The 26598-nt window shown below is 37.7% G+C and overlaps 1 protein-coding gene across 2 annotated transcripts; it reads right to left on the reverse strand.

Annotated features, from left to right (window-relative positions):
- Nucleotides 1-18: 18 nt before the first annotated feature.
- LOC140814272 (DNA mismatch repair protein MSH4) lies at nucleotides 19-26562 on the reverse strand. Of its 2 annotated transcripts, none has more exons than XM_073173206.1 (24): nucleotides 26446-26562; nucleotides 25992-26195; nucleotides 25871-25906; nucleotides 25677-25789; nucleotides 24189-24234; nucleotides 23291-23337; nucleotides 22871-22978; nucleotides 14789-14864; nucleotides 14411-14483; nucleotides 14166-14311; nucleotides 13999-14084; nucleotides 13383-13522; nucleotides 13169-13308; nucleotides 13037-13087; nucleotides 10937-11000; nucleotides 3662-3805; nucleotides 3507-3574; nucleotides 3318-3376; nucleotides 2622-2778; nucleotides 2059-2111; nucleotides 1869-1967; nucleotides 758-872; nucleotides 565-687; nucleotides 19-323 (listed from the first exon to the last, which is right to left on the reverse strand). In XM_073173206.1, the coding sequence occupies exons 1-24, from the start codon at nucleotides 26509-26511 to the stop codon at nucleotides 159-161; spliced, it is 2379 nt and encodes a 792-aa protein (XP_073029307.1). In that variant the 5' UTR covers nucleotides 26512-26562; the 3' UTR covers nucleotides 19-158. The 2 variants fall into 2 exon arrangements, with proteins under 2 accessions (XP_073029307.1, XP_073029308.1); XM_073173207.1 differs by having other exon boundaries at nucleotides 149-335.
- Nucleotides 26563-26598: the final 36 nt, after the last annotated feature.

Consider the following 26598-nt stretch of genomic DNA (forward strand, 5'->3'; position numbering starts at 1 on the left):
ACAAGCCATTTGAGGGATTAAAATGTAATACTTTTCTATATTATTAGTAAATTCGAGCTCGACAATATCTCAACTGTCATTTTACATTAGAAAAATGAACAGCCTCAAGTTAAAAAAAGGATTAAAAGCTTGTGATTTATGGCTAGAGTTCTTAAAGATTAAACTCCATCATCACCATAACTTTCCTTCAGATTCTGCAATGCCTGGCGTATCGATTCTTCACCTTGGTTCGAATATTTCAAGCATATCAACCGTTGAGAAACACGATAAGCCATCTGAATATCATGATACTCCTGGAAATGTATCTCCATTCTCTTCCTTTCCTACAACCAGATCTAGTAGCAATCAACCTATCAAGTCTTAAAATTTCAATCACATGAACACGGCGTGACTCAAGCTCATGATTTTATATTTGAATATCCACTTAAAAACCTAGCATGCAAGATAGAAGGGCAATCAATCCCTCCTAAATATGTCCTACCTCAATTGAATTTTTAGATACACTTGCATGTTCCAGTAAAGCATCAAACAAGATGAGAATTACTGTACTGGTCCAGAAAGTACCTTCTGTGTAATTTTTGTTGTGATGCTTTTGGCTGACTCTATCACTGAACCTGGTAATCCAGCTACTCCTGCTAGCATAAGACCATAGTGGCCTACATCCCTCGGCCCGTCTTTCAGTTGAAACTGATTGGCAGTTGAAGTGAGAAAATGAAGTCTAAAATACAAAACTAATACAGAACCAAAAAAATCATACCTTGAAATCCATGCGGTTGTTTTTTATGTCAACATTTAAGTGAACGATTTTCACGTTGGGATACATAGTGGCCAACTCTGATAAGTTTTCCATGTGAGTAGCAAATATGGTATACCTGAAACAAATAAATACCAATCCGTGTAATTATATTAATATGAAATGCTTTTCTTGCCACCATCATCATATGAAACGGTTTCATTGACAAAATTCTGGGAAGAGTGAGACAATAAATGAATGGATGTTGGAAACAATAGGACCCATTTTTCATTTATCTTGCTGATACCTGACGCAGATAGCAAAAAATGTACAAATTATAGAAACAGATAGTTTATCAGCATAGATGTTTGAAATACAAGTTCAAATCCTTGTTAATTCCATTTGTCCAGAAAGTTGGCACAACATTATGCAAAACAGAAATTATTTCAAATCATTAAAAACGTAAAAAAACAAAGATCTTTTTCTCAACAATCTCTTCCTGATTCACAGCTAAATCAGTGACACAAGTCCTGCCTGAGTAGAAAAATCTTGTCGACACTAACAAATATGAATTAGCAAATGGAGTCATGTGATTCATATCACTGAAGTGCCATTCGTGGAAAAAAACTAATTTTCAGCAATAAAGTGAGAAAGTGCCAACTGACATTCACTGAATAATGCAAAAAAGGCACCCACTGCAATAGCCTTCAGGATACACAAAAAAAATAGTATAGAGCATAAATATATCATGTTCTAACTCGTGATGCCTAAACATTAGAGGTGCTTTGGATTAGTAGTGGTCGCAATTATTCTTTAATTGTATGCAATGATTTACCTTGGATCAATTCCACAGAAGAAAGTAAAAATTGGAAAGATGATGCATAGGATAGAAGAGGTCAACACAAGTATCATGAGACCACAAAGAAATATATCTATGAAAAAAATGCCGAAATCAAATAATTGTCGTCATTAGAAAGCATGTATCATGTATGTGATAAGCACATGCATAGAGTGTCTGGAATACTGTTTATCAATTAATCTCAACTAAAATTACAATATTAATCAATTTTAAGCTTTTCCTTCCACATGCAAATTATTTTCAACACAAATACAAGGAGTTGGAAAGCAATTTTACGCTTTCGATGCCAGTAAATGTTCACAGCTGCTCCACGCGATTGCAAACCCATCAGACGAAGATGTTGCTCTCCCCAATTCATCCACCACAATTAGACTTCTGCTTCCAGCAGACAGAGCAAGAAAGCCATGAGATGCATCCAAAAAACCAACGAGGACTTTTGTTTATGGACAACAGATAAAGAATATACCTATGAGAAGCATTTTGCATGATGAAAGCTGTCTCCTTCATCTCTGTCATAAACTTCATACGAACACCACAAGATAAAAAATATTCATCCTATTATCTCTAAACAAAAGCAGTTCCAAAATAGTGGAAATCAAATTAATTTCACTATGTGAAATTATGATTAACACCTGGATAACTTCATTTTGCAATTCTTATTACTCTCTGACTTTATAGTCTGTTTCGGGTCTTGATCTATTTTAAGGCTGAAAGGAGTTATATTTAAGAACACAAAGAGAAGTCCAAGAGCCCTACAATCATTTTGAAAATTTTGAAAGACCAGCCTAATGCAAACAAAGATATCCGAATGATGAAACAAAATAGGTCCCCTGTATATTCCAGTTAAATTTCAAATCTTATTTCATGAAATGCCATAGTTAAGTAGTGGATGCATCTAACAAGCCCAGCAAGGCCTACACTGGCAAAGTGAAGCCCATCATAGTAACATGATATCCACAAGCACACATCGTGTTGCTTGGTATAGAAAATGGAGAAGACAATTGCTTAAAATATGAGAAAAAAAATTACCGTACTGGAATTTGATTCGAGATTGTCCATAGTTCCCATCCTAGTAAATATTCGATCAACAACTCTCAGAGTTGCAAAGCGGGCAGGAACATAACAGCCAATTTGAGCGAGGATGACCGCCAGGCAAACTTGTTGAAGATAAGTACTCTTCCCACTCCTACATTAGCAAAAGTCATTTGATAACAGTTACGCGAAAAGTACAGATTTAACTTAAGCTTGGGAAAGTAGAGGTGTTTTATGGCTTTAGTGAAGATCTATGCCAAGTCACATCCACTGCTGAGCAGCATTGAGGTAGGATCATGAAAAGAAACATCCAAAGCAGAGCAGGAAATATTCCGTTTTTATGTTTGAAGGAGCAGAATTAAAAGGCAAATGAACGAAACCCTAGCCTAAGCAATCAAGATGTAACTGCTATTTCTAACTTGATTCATATCTCCTGCCTAACAAAATGATAAGGGAATTTCTCAGTTTCGTTTTATGAATTCAACTGCCTTGTCAATTAGTTTTATGGACACCATTTTACTGTATCGACGCCTAATGCTACATTACCTGTTACATAACTGTATATTTAGGATCATAGACGAAATTGAATGCCGTCATTTATATGGCTTTCACTTCACTTGTTTTGCTTTGGTACATTTAAAGCACAAAAGAATCTATGACAAAGTAGAGGAACTCAGAAATAAGGTTCCTTACATGTTTGGGCCGGTAACAATCACCATATTTGACGCTTCAGAAAGAAAAACATTGTTGGGCTGTAAAATCAAATTAAGTCATCAGTCAAAATGAATTTACCTTTTTTCTTCCTAATATCAAATCAGATAATCCATGAATATTGCCATATAAAGTACACGCATTTATTAGAAGATCCAATGCATAACTTACAATAAAATCATTGTGTATGTTTTCAAGGATAGGATGCCTTCCTGAATCCATGGCCAATGGACCATCATCTACAAGAAATTCAATGGTTGTGCAGTTATCAAATTAAACTTTCTGATACACCGAAAGAACGCAAAAGAAATAATGCCATCACTTACACGTAAATTGAGGTCTGGTATATTTGTCAACTGGCTTGGTCGATATCATATGCGCAAATGAATTAACTATCATATCCAGAAGGCATAAAATCTCTGCAAGAAGGGTGAGCACAGAGACATCCTCCCGTATGGCATCCATTAGCTCTTCATTTTAAAACAAGACAATTACTGTTAAATCTGATAATTGTTCATCCAACAGAGATAGAAATGAAGTAAAATAATTCATTGCTGATTCTTCAACTGAAGTAAAATCTACAAATGTGCCCTAAATAAACTGTGGCATATGTGTAAGTCTCAAGCAAAAAACAAATATTTATCAATTTAGGGATGTGGGAGAAAAAATTGAATGGTTAATTAAATAGACCTCTAGCTCTATTTTAGATTGGACAGAAACTTTTGAGGGCACAACAGGTGGATAAAAGCACACTCATTCCCAAATAAGCCAAAAATTAGCTTGAGAATTTTTTTTATGTTTTGCCTATTCATTATGCAGCACCACTATTTTCAAATTTTCACCTTGCTCTTCTTGAATCAAAAAATTAGGAAGAAAAGGAAAACAACAATAACAAAAACTAAAGTGTATCGCATCTTACTTCAAAATTATATAATTGTTGAATTGCAATGCAATTGATATTCAAAATAATGAGAATAATTACACTCCTGTGTTGTTGCCCTAATTATCACTATACCTACTTATAGTCTAAACATCACAGATAATTATAGTAATAATATCTCTAATTGCTAATTACAATAGTTACCATAATACAATACAAATATTTCCTTATTATTCCCTACAATCATGCTGAATGATTGTTTTCCATTTGATACCATTAATCAACACTCCCCCTTAAGATGGTGTGTGTATATCTGTCATACCCATCTTGCACATGAAGGGGTGGAAAACTTTAGCACACAAGCCCTTAGTAAAGACATCTGCTAACTGGTTTCCAGAATTGGTATAGCTGATTCTTAGGGCTTTGTCATCCAACTTTTCCTTGATAAAGAATCGATCAATCTCAACATGCTTAGTACGATCATGCTGAACCGGATTATTGGCAATGCTTATAGCTGCCTTATTGTCACAATGTAGCACTTGAGGCTCTTCTTGAAAGAGTTTAATGTCTTGCATTAGCTTCTTGATCCATAACAATTCACACACGCCTTGTGCCATAGCTCTATATTCAGCTTCGGCACTTGATCTAGCAACCACGGTCTGTTTTTTGCTCCTCCAAGTAACTAAATTTCCCCCGATGAAGACACAATATCCAGAAGTGGACCTTCTATCATTAGGAGATCCTGCCCAATCCGCATCAGTGTATGCATTTATTCTCAAATGGCCATTGTTTGAAAGAAGGAGACCTTTCCCAGGGCTAGATTTGAGATATCTTAGTATTTGGTAGACAGCTTCAAGATGTGTGGATCGAGGCCGATGCATAAATTGACTTACTATGCTTACTGCATAGGATATGTCCGGCCTTGTGTGAGACAAGTAAATCAATTTCCCGACCAATCTTTGATAGCGATCAATGTCGACCAACTTACTGCCGTCTTCTTTTAACTTGTGATTTGCTTCAATTGGGGTATTCGCTGGTTTACAGCCTAACATTCCTGCTTCCTTCAGTAAGTCTAGGACATATTTTCTTTGAGAGATAAATATACCCTTGTTTGATCGAGCTACCTCTATTCCAAGGAAATATCTTAGTTTGCCCAAATCTTTGATCTCAAACTCGGTGGCGAACTGTTTATTTAGTCTCATCATCTCTTCTTGATTGTCTCCGGTCATTATTATATCGTCCACATATACAATGAGGATGGTAACCTTACCATTGAGATGTTTGATGAACATCGTGTGATCTGCATTACTTTGCTTGTAGCCAAGAGTAGTCATTGCTGCACTAAACCTTCCAAACCATGCCCGAGGTGATTGTTTCAAACCATAGAGGGCTTTTCTTAATCGACAAACCTTTCCTTCAGTTTTCTGACATGAGAAGCCTGGAGGGATTTCCATATACACTTCTTCTTCCAATTCTCCATGTAGAAAAGCATTTTTCACATCAAACTGTTGTAGGTCCCATCCAAGATTAGCAGCACAAGACAAGAGGACCCTCACGGAGTTCATCTTAGCGACCGGAGCAAAGGTTTCTTGATAATCGATCCCATAGGTCTGAGTATATCCTTTGGCTACCAATCGGGCCTTTAACCTTTCAATAGAGCCATCTGCGTTATGCTTCACAGTGTATACCCATTTGCATCCAACCGGGATTTTACCCGAGGGTTTGTCAACAAGCTCCCAAGTCTCATTTTTTACCAAGGCCTTCATCTCTTCTACCATGGCACCTTTCCACTGAGGATCATTGATGGCTTCTTTCCATCCCTGTGGTATGGAGACAGAATGCAAGGAACACAAAAAACCTCTATATGATGGGGTTAGTGATTTATATGAAACAAAGTTAGAGATGGGATGTTGAGTACATGACCGAGTCTTTTTTCTAAGAGCTATTGGAAGCTCAAGGTCATTATACATATCATCTGAAAAGGTCTCAGAGTTACCTGATTCAACAGGAGTCGAGTCCGGGTCTGACGGTTGGCTATGCAGAGTGGCTTCATCCTTTTTTCTGCGAGCATATCTCAGCAGATTAGGTAGATCCAGTTTTCCTGTTTCGGATTGGGGGGCTTGATCTGTATCTGAGATTGTTTCAATATTCTGATATTCCCCCTGATACTCCCCCTGACCGCGATTTCCAGGCAGTCCAGGAAAGGTTTGCTCAGTGGAAGGCCCAGTCACTTGTTCTATATGATTGTTATTGTTCCCCCTAGCACAGGTGACGAGGTGGGAAAGAAGGCTTCCATTTATCGGAAAGTAACATCCATAAAGACATAAAACTTTCTAGTTGGTGGATGGTAGCACTTGTACCCTTTTTGTGTTGTCGAATATCCAACAAATATACATTTCAATGCTCTAGGGTCCAGTTTTCCTCCAATATGTTTATGTACAAAACATACACACCCAAAGATTTTAGGAGGGATACTGGAGAAATTAGTACCTTGAATAATTTCCAATGGACATTTGAAATTCAAGGTCCTCGAAGGCATGCGGTTGATCAAGTAGATCGCTGTGAGAACTGCATCACCCCAGTAGACTTTAGGTACATTCATTGTGAACATGAGAGCCCTGGCAACCTCAAGAAGATGTCGGTTTTTCCGTTCAGAAACCCCATTTTGAGCGGGTGTGTTGACACAGCTTGTTTGGTGTATAATTCCATGAGTGCCTAAATAAGATTGCAAGTTCTTTTCCATATATTCAGTACCATTATCGGTACGTAGAATCTTCACAGAGACACCAAATTGAGTGTTAATCATTCTATGGAAAGACTGGAAACAAGCAAACATTTCATTTTTTGCATGCATCAAATAGACCCATGTCTTCCTACTGTAACAATCAATAAAAGTTACAAACCACCTATATCCCGATAGAGAGACTACCGGGCTTGGTCCCCAAACATCAGAGTGGATTATCATAAATGGTTCTGAACTTTTATTATTAATGGAAGGATAAGAAGTTCGAGTGTGCTTAGCTAGTTCACAAGCATCACAGACTAAGGTCTCCACATTACACTGCTGGAATAAACGAGGAAAAATGTTTTTTAAAACATAAAATGAAGGGTGCCCTAATCTTCTGTGCCATTGAAGGATTTGGTGATGAGTGGAGTCCGAATCACTTATCAAGGCATGACTTTTGAAACTAGATCCTCCAACCAATCGGTATAGGCCATCGTTCACTCTACCATAGCGGCATAGCCAATCGTTTTCCCCGTGCTCAGCTCCTGTATAATACAATGAGAGGGGAAAAATTCAATTTTACAATTCAAATCTCTGGTGAGGGCACTAACAGACAGAAGGTTATGTGAAAAGCTAGGGATATGTAACGCTCGAGGTAAATCAAGTGAAGAGGTGCAATTGATAGAACCTTTTCCGGTTATAGAAGATAAAGATCCGTCGGCTATACGGACTTTATTACTACCTGAACACAAAGAATATGTCAGGAATTTTTCACGAGCACCAGTCATATGATCAGAGGCTCCAGAATCAAGAATCCATGAATTATTATCGACACAATGAGTATATTGGGTTGTATGAGCAGATGGGCGTGATATACCTGTGCGGGCAAGATGAGAGGAATGAGTGGAAGTGGCATTTATGGTACAAGGAGATTCAATTCTAGACATAAGTTGCCTGAGAGTCTGTAACTCCTCGTTGGTTAGTCCCTTGGAGGGTTTTTCTTCACTCGGTTGCTCGATATGGGAAGCTTCATAAACATTAGCTTGAGGTCGTCAACTACTAAATCTTCCACCCCCGCGGCCTCGTTTAGGACGGCCATGGATACTCCAGCATGTGGCTTTAGTGTGATTTGGTTTCCCACAATGTTCACACCTTTTCTCATCTTGTACTTCACCTCCTTTGCTTGTATTTCTAGCAGCATTATGTTTTGTGGTGTAACTATGTGAGTCAACAAGCATGCCTGATCCTTCATTAGAGATAATTGGCATCATAGCATTTCTTCTGCTTTCTTCTTGTTGCACATAGTTATAAGTATGTCGTAAGGAGGGAAAAGGGTCTTTTCCAAGAACCTGTACTCTGATTTGATCAAAGAGATCATGCAGCCCTGCTAGAAAATCATACACTCGTTCTTTTTCGATCAATGTATGAAACTTTGTTGCATCAGCTGGGCATGAGGCTTGAAAATCTTGATAATAGTCAAGTTCTTGCCACAAACTGCTGAGCTCAGAAAAGTATTGGGCAATCGTCATCTCACCTTGTTTGGTCTCATGGATCTTCCTCCGCAGTTCGTATATTTGGGCATCATTTCCAGACTGAGAATAAGTCTGAGCAGTAGCCTCCCAAATTTTTTGTGCCGTGTCCAGCAGAAGGTATCCACGTGCGAGTTGTGGTTGCATAGAATTTATTAGCCATGACATAACAAGCGAATTCTCAGACTCCCATCTGGAAGTATCAGCACGATTCGATGTAATTTTTCCATTGATATACCCCTGCATACCTCTGGCTTGAATAAACAGCAAGCAGGAGCACGACCACGCGAGATAATTTGTTCCATCAAGTTTGACAGGACTGATCTGCAGAGAAGGATTATCATAAGTGGTGGTAGTCTTGCTACCAGCACGTTCATCCATAGAAGATTCCTCCTTTCTGTCAAACATGGTAGTGATGGAGAATGTCTTGTGCAGCGGTCCTTTCAACGCTGACAGCGATCAAGGTTAGTAACCTGTTCAACGCCTAAGAGCCCCTCGGAGATGGCTCTGATACCATGTTGAATTGCAATGCAATTGATATTCAAAATAATGAGAATAATTACACTCCTGTGTTGTTGCCCTAATTATCACTATACCTACTTATAGTCTAAACATCACAGATAATTATAGTAATAATATCTCTAATTGCTAATTACAATAGTCATAGTTGTCAAGGCGCTAGGCGACGTCAAGGCGATGAGCCACTGCCTAGCGCCCGAACGCCTAGGCGACAAAAAGCGATCGCCTAGCCACGAGGCGATAATATAGAAAATAAATAAATAAATATTCATCAAAACAGCCCCATTGTAGTCAACAATTAAACTTCCCCTACCAATACCCAGTTCCACGACTATTTACTGCAGAAGTTTACTGTCATTGGTGCGCAAACAAAAAACCAGAAACTATAATGAACAAGACCTACACCTAGAGTGGATTGACTCGATGACAAACAAAAAACCAGAGAGAAAGAGATGGTGCGCACTGCGCAGAAGCTTCAATCGGCAGAAAGAGATTGGTGCGCAGCGTGAAGCTTCAATCGGCGGGCCTTTGGACGATTGTAGGAATACGTATCGACATGCAAACTAGGATATTTTTTTAAAATAAATTACTTATGGGCTGAAATTAGTTATGGGCTTATTTAATTGGGCTTTGGGTCATTAAAAAATAAAAGAGAAGCCTGCTGCAAAGAGGCGGAACGCCTGGACCGCCCGTCGCCTGGAGAAAGGCGCGCCTCAGGCGCTAAAGGCGCTCGCCCAGCCATGCACGTCGCCTGGTGGTCATCTGAGGCGCTGAAGCGCCGCCTAGCGCGCGCGCCTCAGGCGCGCCTTTAACAACTATGACAATAGTTACCATAATACAATACAAATATTTCCTTATTATTCCCTACAATCATGCTGAATGATTGTCTTTCATTTGATACCATTAATCAACAATAATCAAATTTAGAACTTATGAATTATGTTCGACTATCACAAATGTCAAGCAAAATGAAATGAAAGGGTTACAAAAGTCATCCAGAAACAGCCAATTTATGGTAGTAACAAGGTTTAATTGAGAAAGTTAATTATTGGGGGCGGCTCTGGTTGCAACAAGTAAAAATACTCAAAAGAAATACCCATTTGAAGTTTACAAAAGAATCCCCGCAAAAGCACTCACACTGCAAGTAAGCTCATACAAATTTGTGGTTGATACAAGCATGATAAGCAAGAGCATCGACAACATAGTTCCCATCCGAAGAAGATGAGATAATTTGACTGCCCAAGAGGTTCAGAGATAATGGATATGGATAAGAATGAGAGAGTATTCCAGCTCACTTCAAAGCAACCAATTATATCATCAAAAGAGAAACCTCATGCTTAGTTAAGTTCTTCCTAATTATGTTCAGATTTTTGTGGACTTGGTTTCATATGCAGCCTATATAAGACTTGCATCTTTCTTCATTTTCATATCATTAACAAATAAAGAATACATTAATTAGAAATACTTCCTCAAAAAATTCCCATCTTTTCTGCTTGTCATAGTTACAAAGGTTTCAAGGAAAAAAAATATGTGTAACTAAGACCTGGAGCCACGTGGTGCCGACAACTTTGGGTCATAGTCCATTATATTTTTCAATCCATCATTTAGTTTTTTAATGGAGCATTATGTTTTAGGAAAAAACTTGATTAAACAATTTCCTTCCTGCACTGTCATAAATCCTTTCACTAGCCCAAATTGTCACCGCTGCTTTTCCAACTTTATTGTATGTTACTGTACGAGACAAGCATCATAAAGAGTGCATCCATAGTGGAAAAGATGACAGTTGTTCGAAACCAAATGGACAAACAATTATAAAACATCACGAAACTATTGGGAAAAAAATATATCATGAATATTATTTTGTAGTCACGCTTACAAAAATCTCAATACAACCGCAGAAGACATGTAAGCCACCACATGTATTAAAGTAAACAAAGTTTAGACTAACCTTCTAGGCATAATTCTGTTCGAAGATAGCACTCTTTAGCAGCAGACTTGTTCCTCACATTTAACTGTTATTCAAGAAATCAAAGAAGGAAAGTAATCACGAATGAAAATATCGACAGGACATAACACTATAACATAAATTTTCAGATTCTTTGTTTGCCTAAATCCTCATTGATGCAATGTGAGTAGTCCAGTATAGCAACATATCCCAATCAATCTTTATTAGATGACTGATTGGACTCAAAACACATAACATCACCCGTATGGTTAATCTCTATTGTATTGGTTATAGCACAAATAGCATGACAACTTATAAAACAAATTCACGAGTGAAAATAAATTATTCCTACAAAAAAAGTTATTGTATAGACGAGCATCAAATTGAAAAGAACATACATGTATTTGTGGAAAAATAATTCAGGAATAATTTCTTCCTTACTTCAATGAGTAAAAGGTTACATAAATAGGGATTTACAGAATACTCTAGAATAACAGAAAAAGGAAACTAACTAATTCCTAAAAATCAGCATATTGACTAACTGTACATTAACCTAACCGAATCCCTTAATTAAGGGAATTGATTCTAATCCCTTAATTAAGGGAATTGATTCTACCCTAATTTACATCACATTTCGACAGTATTATATTGCAAATATTTGCTCAGAACTGTTACCATTGGCGAGCAACAGGGCTGTGAACATTAGCAAGTGAATTGTATTGTAAATGCCTTTTCAAGTACAAAAAGTTCAAGCAGGTGTCGAACACCAGACGAACCAGAGGAGTTAAAGCTTCCATATAGCTGAGTAACAAGAGCCAGTGTACTATACTGAAATTGTGAATTTTGAAAGGTATTTCTTCCAATTGTGAAAGGGACCGGTATACCCTTTGATAACTTCACCGATTATCAGACAAAACTCTTTTTAAAGACAATAAGATCCTAAAGAATCTAACATATAAGTTTCTCCAACCCTAGAGTAGGCCTCATTGTAAAGTTGATTTACATAACTAGAAAAAATTTCCTGGATTAACAAATAATATATATCTTTATCTATTAATGGAAAAGTGGTTTTAGATAAATAAAATCACTGATGAGTTATTATACAAGTAACAAAAAAAAGGGCTCCAGCAAGATAACTACACAGGTATGGACATATTTTGCTTGTTATTTTGGTGTTTCTCACATTGATAAGTTGGAGGATTTGAAGCTTGGTGAAGAGTGGAGACAAAAGGTGCATATTAAGGAAACTATTCCATTCCTCATTATCTGGTTTCTCTCGTGCCTTGCAACAGCTCCAAACATCGAAACATCAAGTGTGCAGCCCCCAAAATTATTTGAACTATCTTGTCCAATATCTCTAATATGCTAATGCAGGGTCCAGGGATGTACATGTTTGAACATTGGAGACACTTTCTTCTACCGCCTAAGCTTTGGGAATTTCGCTTTCTGAGGAAAGAGTTACTCATGTGACTGGTATTAGATGGACCAAACCACAGTTTGGCACCTTCAAACTCAACCAGGACGGTTGTTGTCGGGGAAATCCAGGTGAGCCTGCCCCCACCATTATTCGTGATCACCTAGAGAATCCCATTTGGGCATTTTAGAATTTCATTGGCGAAGGTCCTAATCTTAGGGTTGAGCTAATGGCTCATGATTTGATTGGAACTTTGCAAAAACAAACAATAGAACCTGTCTCACGCAATCTCTTTTTCTTTGAATGTTAATGTACAACAATTTAAAAATATCAGTGTAAAATAAGAACATTTTCATTGACAAAATCAGTTGCATGGATCTCCAATATGCAAGAGTCTCTATAATCTAAAGTCTAAACTAGTAAAGAAATCCATACGAGTCAGGGAAAAATATCCCAATATATAGCTGCTATAAAATTTCCTAATCTTCTACTATATTAAGAAAATGTAATAGTTATAAGAGGAAAAATGTGCATTGGTGCCCAATATGAGGCACACATCCTTAAAAATTAGCACTGGAGTGCAGAGTTATAATCACATCATCGCTTCAATAAAAATGTTATATACTTGACTAGTGTATTAGACCACTAGAAGTTAAAAGGATAACCAACAAAGTGATGATATCACTCACAGAGGCAAGTTCCAGAGAAGAGCAGTGGATGTTATTTCCATGTTTAATGACCTGATAACAAAAACAACAGAGGAAAAAGTCAGAAGAATTTTTCGGAGGAGATTTTCATAATTAAGTCCATTGTTCATTAACCTGGATGAATTTTCGGGGAAGGTTTCCCTGAACGTCCTTCTGGGGAATGCTAAAATAAAATCCCTGTCTATTATTGAATGGAAGTTTCAAATTTGGTAGCTTATAATCCTCCCGATATTTTCTTGCAAGGTTGTGTATTGCTGCAAACATTGATGGTTAAGTGCTAGAAATCAATTACTTGAAGACAAATCAAACCCGGCATCTTGCAGAAAACCTTCACTGGTGTCACAGAACGATCTTCTTGCAATATCTAGAAGTCCATCAGTTCCGGCCTTGACAGCAAAACACTGTTGTGTTCGGGCAACAAATGGAACACGTGCATGAAGTGCGTCTTCATCAATCACATCTCCAATCCTAATGGAGCCATATTTCACCACTGTTTTATAATATACAACTGCCCATGTTTGTAACTATTGTGAACATAGTTGACCTATTTGGCACAACATGAATTACTGGGTAATGAGCTGATGTAAATTATTTTATGATCATCAAGACTAAATCAGAACAATACTGTCATGGCTCCTAAGTTCAAGTCAAAAGGCATTTTTGTAAACAAATTCACGTTTTCGAGGTTTTTCTAAGCTGTCAGGTTAAATAATCACAGGAACATCCATTCAGTGTCACTTCGAAGCTAGTTTCCTTTTGAGAAGAAATGGAAAATTAATTAATTACTATGATGCATAGCCTTTCTAGCTGATGAGAGAATTAGCTTCATATGAATCTAAACTTCGAAGAAAATTGTAGAACCACAAGTTCCACCAGAACGGACATAGGATCAAGATGGACTGAATTACCTATGAGCTAAATAACTCAGTAGTAGAAGTGGATACCTTTTCCTTGTAGAATCAAATTTTTCATTTTCACTCATCGAATTGTAAATGTTTTTTAGTAGAAAACATGTAGCATCCTTGAGCACCTAAGAATATTGAAGTCGTAGAATCAGAAAATCATCAGCCTATAAAGTGTATGATCAGAAAATTGGAAGAGACAGATGCACCTTTAAAAGTAATGGCAATGCATCCAGAGCAGTTTTCAGAAGAATGATGCTTGAAATCAAGATTTGGCTCCTTCTGGAGTTGTCAATGGTCAAGACTTCATTCATAACTTTCTTTGACTTGAAGCAGAAGTGGCAAAGGACCCTATCTGGAAACCAAGCATAAATAATCATATTTCTACCAATTACAGCAGTCTTAGCAGGCAAGAACCAGAAAAGTAACCATTTCCCCTTTTCCCAGAACCTACCAGTTTCCTTCGGAAACTTACGAAGAGCCTGTGACAAACCAAAAAACAGCTGCTCATTGCTCATCAACTCATCCTGGAATCAAATTCGATAGTTACATCAACCTTGTTATGAAAATAGAAGAGAATGTATTCATTCTTTTTTATCAGCAAAGACTAAATTGAAAACCCCAGTTTTGGGAATCCACATCAGCTTATGTTTTCGCAAGTTCATTTGAACTGAAAAATTGAGAATAGCTTAAATTCTACTATTTGTGCATAAATTGGTAGGTGAGACCAAATCACTTTGATACCCCCATTAAATTTTGAAGTAGAAGAAAAATAATTGATAATTGCTTGAATTCCAATGTATGTGGAGATTTCAGGTGTGATAAAACTTACCAAACAATCAAGTCTAGCATTTATAGTCTCAATGTCTTTTAGAGGCTGTAGAAGATTAGCTCTCAAAAGTCTTGTCCTGCAGAAATCAGAGTATGACAAATTGGTTAATAGTGAGAAAAACTTGAATGCATGTTCAACAGATAAAGCTAAAGCCCATATCTGAGAATTCTCTCTTACCAAGATGTATCTCAGTAATTCCATGCATATGCAGCAATTTATTCATGCCTATTACTTTCTATTCAAACCGCATCAATTATCACAATTTGCATGACATGAAATAGCAAGATTTACAGCAATTTACTTTCTTTACAGAGCTATATAATTCATGCAGGTCTAGTGGTACAGAAAATAATCGGAAGCCGAGAAATTTAGTGTAATGACCCAAATCCTTATTTTGAATGAAGTACTAATTAAGAGATGATTAAATGGTTGTTAATTAAGCAATATAAAGGAATTGATAATTTAGGATCCACCAAATTTAAAATGGACAATCCAATATACTACAAATTACATTGTCCCGAGAAATCCAACTAGACAAATGAGATTCTGACACGTGGCAGATAAGATTGATTCGGATTTTCTAAACTAATCCGGATGCAGCCTATAAATGGAAGCTGATTTTTTTTGTTCCCTACACCACTTCCTTCAGAGAGAGTTTTAGCCATGTACCTTAGGCTTTCTAGCCAGTTTTAGCCATATCCCTGCATATGTATTAGTTGACACTGAGGCATCGCATTATTCATTCATAGCATCAATGTTTGTTAAGAAGCATAAACTACCCTACGTGTCATTAGATGTTTTAATGTCGGTGTCTACACCTATAGGACAAGAAGTTTTAGCTAAGCGACATGAAGTAGACTGTTTGTTAGAGCTTGAGGGAAAATACTTGTCTGCCAATTTGATGATTGTATTATGGGAATTGATCTATTGACTAAATATAGAACGAATGAACAACTATACGTTGTTATCAACGTCTCGTTCAGTTTCGTCCACACGGAGACGAGAATTGGTTCTTCTTCGGTGAGGGAGTTCAACCTCCAATGCCAGTAGTGTCTGCTATAAAGGCACAACGGGCTTTAGCAAAAAGGGGAGAGGGATACCTCATTTATGCTGTGGACGTATTGAATGATGTAATCAACGTGAAGAACATTCCAGTTGTCGATGAATTTATTGATGTTTTCCCCGATGAAATTCATGGATTTCCTCCGGAGAGGGAAGTAGAAGCGGACGTAGAATTGGTACCAGGAACCGCATCTATCTCCGGAGCGCCTCATAGATCGGCACCAACGGAGATAAAAGAGTTGAAACAACAGTTACAAGATCTTCTTGACAAGGGGTACATTAGACCCAGTGTGCCTCTTTGGAGAGCACCGGTGTGTTTCGCTAAAAAGAAAAATGGGTTTATGCGACTTTGCATAGATTATCGACAGTTGAACCGAGTAAAAGTCAAGAATAAATATCCGTTACCACGGATCGATGATTTGTTTGATCGACTGCAAAGGACTTCGGTGTACTCGAAGATCGATTTACGGCCTAGATATCATCAACTTCGAGTTCATCAACGTGATATGCCTAAAACTGCATTTCGAACAAGGTATGGGCATTACGAGTTTCTAGTGATGCCGTTTGGTTTGACGAATGCTTCAGAAATATTTATAGATTTGATGAACCGAGTATTCCAGGAGTATTATGACAAGTTTGTCATTGTCTTTATTGATGACATACTGGTATACTCTTGTAGTCTTAAAGAGCATGCACAACATTTAAGGATTATGTTGCTAACCTTAAGAAATCACCAACTGTATGCTAAGTTGAACAAGTGTGAGTTTTGGCTCGAGAGAGTTGTCTTCTTGGGACATGGTATATCCAAAGGTGGGATATCAGTGGATCATATCAAGATCGAAGTAGTGTTGAGTTGGGCACGACTGGAATCGGCTCTAGAGATAAGAAGTTTTCTAGATTTGGCAAGTTATTACCGGATATTCATCTCAGGGTTTTCTCAGATTGCCAAACCATTGACACAACTGACATGTAATAATGTGCAGTTCGAATGGACACATGATTGTGAAGATAGTTTAAATGAATTGCGTTAACGTTTGACAACTGCACCAGTTTTAGCTTTACCATCTGGATCAGGATGGTACATTGTGTACACTGATGCATCACTTCAAGGACTTGGGTATGTTTTAACCCAGAATGGTCATGTGATTGCATATGCATCCAGACAGTTGAACAAGCATGAAGAGAATTATCCAGTTTAGTCGTAATTTTATTTATTGAGGTCAATTTCTAAAAAACCCTAGAGAGAGAATTTTTTAAAAAATGCTCTCTCCCCCTTCGTTTCTCAGTTACGGTTCGGTTCAGCCCTCTCTTTCCACATCCCTTTGAGCTTTCATTTTCGTCGTTCCTCACTTGTTTTCCGGTCGGTTTATTTGGTCGCATCGCGATGCAAGCCAGGTCTAGTGGGTTTCCGTCTAACGCGTTAAAGCCCACGTTTAGAGAGGATGGGGTTAAGATCGAGTTCAAGTTGTTCTCGAATAAGTTGGTAAACCGAGGCGGCACGTTTCGTTGGACTGAAAGAACTAGGAATGCGACTTACTTCCTGGACTTGGATCTAAGCGAGGCTCGTTGGTTCAGCTTCAAAATCAGAAACTTCATTCTTAACCCTCATTCACGCTCGGACTTCTACGATTCAGGGGCTGCAATGCAACGATCGTAGCACAGAGATTTGTCAACAGAAGAGGACGTTTCCTAGAGGTTTCCAGATTTAGCGATAACGGGAAGAAACAGAACATAATCATTCCTAGTGGGTTAAAGCAACAAGGATGGATTAGGATTTCAGATATTCTCGCAAACTTACTGTCAGGGAGACCGTTGTCGTCGGGCCACAAGTATGTTCAGCAAGGAACTGATCCTATCTCAATTACTCGGAATCAGCAGATAGCAAAGGTTGAACAACGGGTCCTTCATCAAGATTTGTTGAAGGGCAAGGATGTCAGTTGCTGTAATTCATCAGAGAAGAATTGGAATGAAGCCATAATCATTACTAGAGGCAGGGTGAATGTGTCTTGGGACCAGGTTGCTAGGGTTATAGGTCAAGATGTTAAGAGGAGGATCGAAATTCATCATTTCCAAGCTAACAAAGCGGTTTGGTGGCCTGCGCATCAGAAGGAATGGGAGTACTTTACTCAACTAAAAAGAGGTTTCTTCGATGGTGGTGTGGCATTAGATTTTGAGAAGTGGAGACCAGATATCAGTTCATCGGACTCGGTTCTCAGTTGTTGCAACAGCTGGATCAAGATTGCAGGGTTACCTTGGCACTTATGGACATTAGACATCTTCAAGGTAATCGAGGAGCAATGTGGGGGCCTAGTGGAGGTCAGTAACGACACTAGACTCCTTCGCGATCTAGGGGCTGCGAAGATTAAGGTCAAAGGAAAAACAGATGGTTTTATTTCCAGCAAAGTGAGGGTGCCAATCAACGAGGTCATCACGGATTTTACTATCAACGTTGACACTTTCGATATTAAGGCTTACGAGCTTTACGGAAAACAGACCTCTGCTCAAGCTTTGATCAATGGTAAGAGGACAATGGTTGGCGGGGGAACCAAAAATAATAGCAGGGACAAGATGGAAAATGGAGAGCCAATAGTTAGCCACTCGGAACGAAGCGATGACCTGTGGGGTCCAGGCTAAACAAGCAGAGCAGAGGCTGAGGTCAAAGATACAAGAGTACCGACAGTCAATCACAAGGGTAGAAAGGTGGTTAAAATTTTGCAATGGATCTCACCAAAAAAAATAGAGGATTTTACAAGATCTCCTATTCACTCTTTATCCGATGGACACGGTGAGGAAAAGGAACTTACTAAGACAGCTGAGGGACAGCTTTCACCTACGAATTCCTATGGACAGAAGGTCATCTAATTTTCTTTGGAAGAATGGGGCGAGGTGATAGATTATGATCGAGTAATGAAGGTTTTGAGCAAGCCAGAAGATCGTGAGCAGGATGACACAGACGATTTTGACTTAGAACATCCTGAAGATGACCAATTGGAAGTCAATCATTTTTACTCGATCTCTGATAGTCAAGGTCTTTCTGTTGTTCAGTGGGATGTGCGCTTCAGAAGAAGGTTGAACAATATTGAGTTGGGAGAATTCACATCTCTTTCTGGGATTCTACATTCAGTATCTTTGAGTGTGGGGGTAAGGGACGTCAGGGTTTGGTTAGGGGATCCTTCGGGTCTTTTCTCCGTTAATTCTCTCTATTCTTCCTTTTTTCACAATTTACATACTCCATCTTTCCCTTTCATTGCTCAAATTTGGAAAGTACCGATCCCTCAAAAGGTGAAAGTGTTCTCCTGGATTGTTGCGTTGGACAAACTGCAAACGAGTGACAAAGTGCAAAAAAGGAATTCGACTTACGCTATATGTCCCCAGTGGTGCGTTTTGTGTAAAAAAGATGAAGAAAATCAAGATCACCTATTGATTCACTGCTCTTTCACAAGATGTATTTGGATCAAGGTCATGCAACATTTGGGATTTGAATGGACCTTTCCTCTCCATTCAAGAGACATGTTCGTTATGGAGCACGCTTATCTAAAGGGAAAGCGCCTCAGACACTTTTGGCGTATTATTGTACATTGCTTATTTTGGTAGGTATGGCTGGAGCGCAACAACAGACTTCTCAACGACTTAGAAGAGTCTTCAGAGAATTTGTGGGAGACAATTAGACTCAGAGTGGCGAGATGGACACTAACCATACCCTCGTTTCAGCATTTACTAGTAACAGATCTTGTTAGGGATTGGTGTTTTATTTGTTCTTGACTTGATCCTAGTTTACATTTCACGTCGTGGATCGTTCGCTCGTCCACTACGCTTTGTAAACTTTTACTATTTAATATTAATAAAATAGTTTCTTATCAAAAAAAATTTATCCAGTTCACGATCTAGAATTGGCAGCGATTGTGTTTGCTTAGAAGATCTGACAGCATTATCTCAATGAAGAGACATTTGAGATTTTTACGGTTCACGAAAGTTTGAAGTATATCTTCACTCAAGCAGAATTGAATATGCACCAAAAAAGATGGATGGATTTGTTAAAAAATTATGATTGCGAAATCAAGTATCATCCAGGATCAGCGAATCTTACAGCTGATGCTCTTAGTCGTAAGGTGAGATTATCTGCACTTCAGACAAGTTTCATATCAAGTGTAATCCAAGATTGTTGTTCTCTGGGATTTCACTTCAGTCATTAACGAGCATTTTATTCGAACCGACATTGTATGCCAATATCAGAGAAGCTCAGTTTTCTGATCCGATGGTGAAAAAGTTAGCAAGGTTAGATAACGGAGACAATACATCAGGCTTAGTGTTCCAAACAGATGGAACCTTGTGTCTGTCAGGGAGAATCATAGTTCCAGAAAAAATTCTAAATTAAGAGACGGGATTTTATCTCAAACTCATAGGAGTAAGTTGACTATCCACCATGGAAGCATAAAAATGTATAAGGATTTGAAGACCAAGTTTTGGTGGAAAGGTATGAAGAAATATGTTTACCAGTTCGTAGCCAAGTGTTTGGTTTGTCAGCAAGTGAAAGCTGAACATCGTCGACCAGGAAGATTATTTCAAAATCTTCCTATCCCTGAATGGAAGTGGGAGCATGTGACAATGGATTTTGTCATCCACTTGCCATTGTCATCTAAGAATTGTGTGTCGTTTGGGTAGTTGTAGACCGACTGACTAAGTCAGCACATTTCATCCGTATAGTCGAGAATATAGTTTCGATCGCATGGCAAGACTATACATCCATGAGATTTTTAAATATCATGGTGTGCCAAAAAGTATAATCAGTGACAAAGACCGACGCTTTACCTCAAGGTTCTGGGGAAGTTTTCAAAAAAATATTTGGAACGACATTGAGTCTGAGTACTGCCTATCATCCAGAGACCGATGGTCAGTCTCAGAAGACTATTCAGACACTCGAAGACATGTTGTGTGCTTGTGCTTTGGATTTTGGACCAGCATGACATGATCATCTGCCGCTTGTGGAGTTTGCATACAACAATAGCTACCACATTAGCATTGGTTTAGCTCCGTTTGAAGCATTGTATGGTAGACGTTGTCGTACTCCATGTTCAGGACGAAGTAAGAGAACGACAAGTGCAAGGGCTTGAATTACTGCAACAAGCGATTGACCAAGTAGAATTGATCAAGAAGAAAATTAAAACTGCACAAGATCGTCAATCGAATTGCGCAAATACCAAGCGTAGATCCCTACAATTTCAGTTAGGGGAGGATGTAATGACCCGAATCTTTATTTTGAATGAAGTACTAATTAAGAAATGATTAAAGGGTTGTTACTTAAGCATTATTAAGAAATTGATAATTCGGAATCAACCTGTTGGGATCCACCGAATTTAAAATGGACAACCCAATCTACTTCAGATTACATTATCCCGAGAAATCCAACTAGACAAATGAGATTCTGAAACGTTGCAGATAACATTGATTCGGATTTTCTGAACTAATCCGGATTCAGCCTATAAATGGAAGCTGTTTTCTTTGTTTCCTACACTGCTTTCTTCAGAGAGAGTTTTAGCCATATATCTTAGGTTTTCTAGCCAGTTTTTAGGACACTTTGGTGTCGGAAAGTTTCGGAGCTGGCGTCGACTCGAGGAGAAGGTCGGTGAAATGGGGTTGAGACATAATCAATGGGCTGACGACGGAAGCAGGTATAATCCTAAAGCCTTAATTAGTGATTTAAGAATCATTAAAAAAACTTTGGAGCATGTTTGGTAATTCAAGATCTAGTTTGATATAGATTTCATTATGTTGGTATTTTCTAGGTTCAGAGCTTTTTGTCAGATTTTTTTAGTGAGGTATGTGATGTACTGACTGAGACATCCAAGCATAGTATACACACGTATATGCTGCATATTTATCTGTTGCATTATACATGTTTTACTGTTTTGGCATATTATGCATGACATATCATGTTGAGCCTAATATCTTTGAGATATACCTCGTTTGTTGGGGCTGCTCAGCCCTATTTCGTATTGTGGAAGGTGGGGCATCGAGAACTACAGTGTCCGACGAGACCCGCGAGCTTTGATGACCTAGACATTGTAGGTCCATGTCTTGATGACGTGTGTGAGAGCCAAAACATGCATAAGGCAGATCAGAGACTACACACTCAGGCGCCTATAGACTGAGCATGAGATTATTGGTTTGATCCTTGATATCCGAGCATATTGAATTTCACATGCATCATATCAGTTTGTATACTTGTACATCCTTGTATTGGGCGATTGTCGCTTACGTTCATCTTGGACATCCCATTTCACCGGACAGATCTTAGGTTGGACAGTTCGGATGGCCAGAGCAGTGGCTAGAGCAGTTGAGTTTTCGGTGGTGATCCAATGGAGGTTTTATTTGGTTTATCGTATTCTCGTGCAGTATTATGATTTCGATATGGTTGTATTAATGTTTAAAATTGTTGTTATTGTTCTGTTTTCGTTTGGGTTATAAGATGATTAAATTATTTGGTTTCCGTTGTTTAATTGTTGTTATTAAGTATGTTTATTAGTCTATTTAGTAGTGGCTCGGGTAAATGCGCTACATTTAAAACTGTGCCTTGTCAAAACTTCAGCATTGGATCCACAAGAATAGGTCAACTAATGAAGTTGTACATTTGTGTTTTATACAAACAAAATTGAAAACATACAATTTTTTAGTCTTCATTCTGTAGGACCTGAACTTACCGTTAAATAATAGATTTTATTTGTTTAGATAATTATTTTTTTTATTCGTTACTAGATAGAAGTTATTTTAAATTTTAAAGTTAGATAGCAAATCTTACGTTATCTTGGTATGGTAGAAAGACTGTAAATCTCTTTTGTATCTTATTGCTTTAAGCAGAGAGAACTTTTGTGATGAATAAAATTTCTTCTCCCAATTTCTCCTCCACGTGACGACACTTACTAATCATGAACTCTACAGTGTAGCATATGGATACATGTGTGTATGTACATGGACATCTGCAGATCAAATGCTCCAGTAACTATAAATCAGATTGAGGCATACCCTCCAAAAGTTCGTGTTGTCTTGAGCATCGAAAATAGGCTTCTCTTTTTGTTGTTAGTACCCAAAAGACTGGAGTGCATTGGATCAATTATTTCCAAGTTCTGGACACTGAAACAAAGTATTTACATAATTAGGAGCACGAACATGACATGCAACCTTTGTGGCCCTGTTAAAGAGAATCCGTTGGTCGGTATGTATGGCAAGTATACATGTCAATAGTGACAAAAGGAGATTATGAAGAATAGTAAGCACAATACTTCCTTACAAACGGCTCAATAGTATTCCAGCATATAAAGAATAGAAGTCTTGACATATTTAAAATATCACAAGTAAAAGGTAAGCGAACAAAACTGGCAATGAAACTTCACGCCATAGTTGTCAAGTAAAAGGATGTCTAAAAAAGATAAAACTTAATGATACCTGGTAGCATCTATATTCATGTGGTCAAATGATCCATTAAAAGTAACCTGGAAAAAGTTAAAAATCGAAAAAAGTTGGTAATGATGCAATTACATTTGGTTGCGCCAATAATTAGTTCAGATAAACATACACTAATGCGAAATACATGTCTTCTATAGAATCATAGAAGCAATAGTCACTTCTAAGATTTTACTGAATTGATACGTGTAGTAGAGATTTGGATGGGAAGAAGAAGGGCTAAGATAATGATGGAAGCAAGTACTCCATGAGTCAACAATGAAATCCTCTTACTTTCTAAGGAATCTTCCAATAATGTTCTAGGTTCTAAAATTTTCATCAACTATCTAGAGGTGGCATTGCTTATACGCACAATGTCACTGAAAAAGGATTTTTTTATAATTACCTGATAGTGAACGAGTAAAGATGCATGAGATTCCCATCCTTTTTAACTCTTACATATTCCATGACAGTTCATGGGATATTTGAACTCGGAAAGAGAGGAGTAAATATGTAGGGGAACTCATAACTGCAAGTAGTATGATAAGCAAAAAACAATCTTCCTAGTAAAGAACTGAAGATTATAGAAGATTTCATCAAAGTCATTAAATTATAAAATGATTACCTTGTATTCTTATTGAAAGTTTTATTTGGAAAAAATGCAGACAAAGTGACAAACTAATAGATGAATCTGCCATAGAATGATAATTAATTACGAGAAGAGAAACCAATTAATGGATGTCCAAGCACAACCATTGAATTTATTCATCATATATTGTGCCACGGAGTTTTCAAGAGAAATATGGTATATGGGAATTAGAACCACTGACATTTTATCATATTCTAGTTTTTCTTTTCTGTCCAAAGAGGCTGAGGAATAAACCAGAAAACAATGACTTACACATAATGAATGGTTAGTGACGATGATTCCTTTCTCTGCTTCTGTCCTGTATGTAACAGGTTGAAATTTTTGTGACAAAGCTTTAGCTGAATTATTCTTATCAGAATCCAAATGTTTCATTGTTCAGTATACTTGATGCGAACACATATAGTAGAAAAGTTATCATAAGACATGAGATTAATTTTATATAAAATTAGAGATAATTCAAAAGTGGTTGGAAGGGTGGGTCTCCATTTTAGCAAAATCATGTGCTTACTTTTGACGTACATTAAATAAAATGTGTAGTATAGCATACATTATGGCAAGATCATTTCAATAAATATGCCATTCTTCACCAGTTTACGTTAATAACAAGGGTCCTTCCCACTTCTAAAACATAAAGCTGAAAACCTAGTTGCAATAATAAGAGTTCAATCAAGGATGTAACATATTTTGGGAAATCTACCCACTTAAAGATCTTAGAAATAGGCACAATCACTAGCAACGAGGGGAAGGGCTTCTGAAAGGCTTGTAAAAGATGAATGATGTAAATATGTGCTTTATAGGTATTTTGGTTCTCCTCAATTACACCATTTCAACGGATCAAATTATATCTTCACCTTTCTAGAAAAATTTAGTTGTATAAATTTGTTGGGACTTGTATTTTGATGGGATAAAAAAACAGATTGTACTACACAACTATGAGATGGAAACAGCCAATTCGAATAAGCTTGCTAGATGAGAGCAGGTTGTAGGACATTTTTTTTTTCAATTGGGAAATTATTCAAGCTGCAAGTCATAGTTCTCAAAATTTATATTATTCAGTTGTATTTATTATAAATATATTCAACATAAATACGAGCGGCATGGTCGTTGTTATAAGCTCAAACAAGAAACTAAAGAATTCTAAGCATTCGTAGTACTAGGAGTTACAGTCTGTCGTGGCGTATTGTGATTGCAAAGGATTGTCGAAATAAAGCTTCTGGGTAAATTCCTTCCCCAGTAGAACAAGAGATAATGTAGTGGTATAACACCACCCTCAAATCTCCATGAACCTCATTTACATTACACATTTACATTTGTGTTTTGTTACCTTTGCTGATAATTGTCCATTCCGTCTTTTAACTGGATCTTTTGTTTGAGTCTTCTGGACAATTTATTAACTGCTCAACAAATATCTGTTGATCCTAAAACAAACTAAGGCTTAACCAACTTAGTAGTAAGTGGCAAAAGTATTTCATACGAAATTCTCTTGCGTAAATCCATAAATTTTATCGTTCTAATCCCCCCTCCTATACCGCTTTCCGGCATACTCGGACGGAAAAAATTGGTAAAAGAAATGGTCATAGGAAAAACATTAAACATCATTGCAGGGCATCTTGCACCCTAGGCAATGATGACTCATAGTCTAGCACGTAATTTTTATTCCATGACTTTAATTTTTATTATCTACCAAAGATGATGATATAGTCTCTTGAAACTCATAACAGTTCAAGGATGTAAAAATACCACTTGATAGTTGCAGCTGCTGCCGCCAAGCAAAGATAATATTGCTTGTAATAAGTATCCAAACCAAGGGCAGATGGTTCCTTTGCAGCCAAATTTCTTACTAGCGCAGCTCCCTTGATAGAGGAATACATTAGTTAAAGTCATACATCACCTCCTAACGTACTAAAAGAATAAATGCATGGCCACTGGGCTACCCTGGTGTCGTCAAAGAAACTGCGTGATGATATGACCTGCAGGTGCATAAAAAACATTATCTGAATTTATCTAGTCTGTATATAACATCCAAAAGCATATATATACACACGCACAAACTACCTTTGTGATTGAAGAGCAAAATCTGTCCACTAGCTCGGAGACTCCAACCATACCTTCAGCGGCAAGCTTGGTAGGTGTAACAATTATGACCATGGGATCGTAAAAATTGAGCAGTGTCTTTGTGTTTTGATAGGATCTGCTTGTCTCAATATATTGAGAAAGATGCAATGAAGCTGATCTCAAATCAAACGCTGCCACCCCAACCTGATAGTTCGGGGATGGGAAATTCATTAATGAAACAAATTTAGCGGAGTATAACAAACATCAGTAGAAGATACGAATGCCTAATTTTTGAATTTCTGAATTCTTCGGCGCTACCATAGCCTCCATTTCCGGATGCAGACACTTACACGTACATAATACATACACACACGCATAGATAAATATGAATGAATGGTATCGATTATTGAGTTAATCTACACTACATATTCAGAGAACGAAGAGAGAAAAATACCTCTTTGGCGCGGTTTTCGATGAGGCCGACGATGAAGCTGGAGCTCTCTCCTGCAAGATCTTCCATTGAAATTGCGTTACTCTTCGCGCCAATTCATTTCCTAACGTTGTGTATATATATTTTTATTATGTTTGCGAAGTCCCAAAAATTTGG

The sequence above is a fragment of the Primulina eburnea genome, chromosome 15 (assembly GCF_022965805.1).
Source record: "Primulina eburnea isolate SZY01 chromosome 15, ASM2296580v1, whole genome shotgun sequence".
NCBI lineage: Eukaryota > Viridiplantae > Streptophyta > Magnoliopsida > Lamiales > Gesneriaceae > Primulina > Primulina eburnea.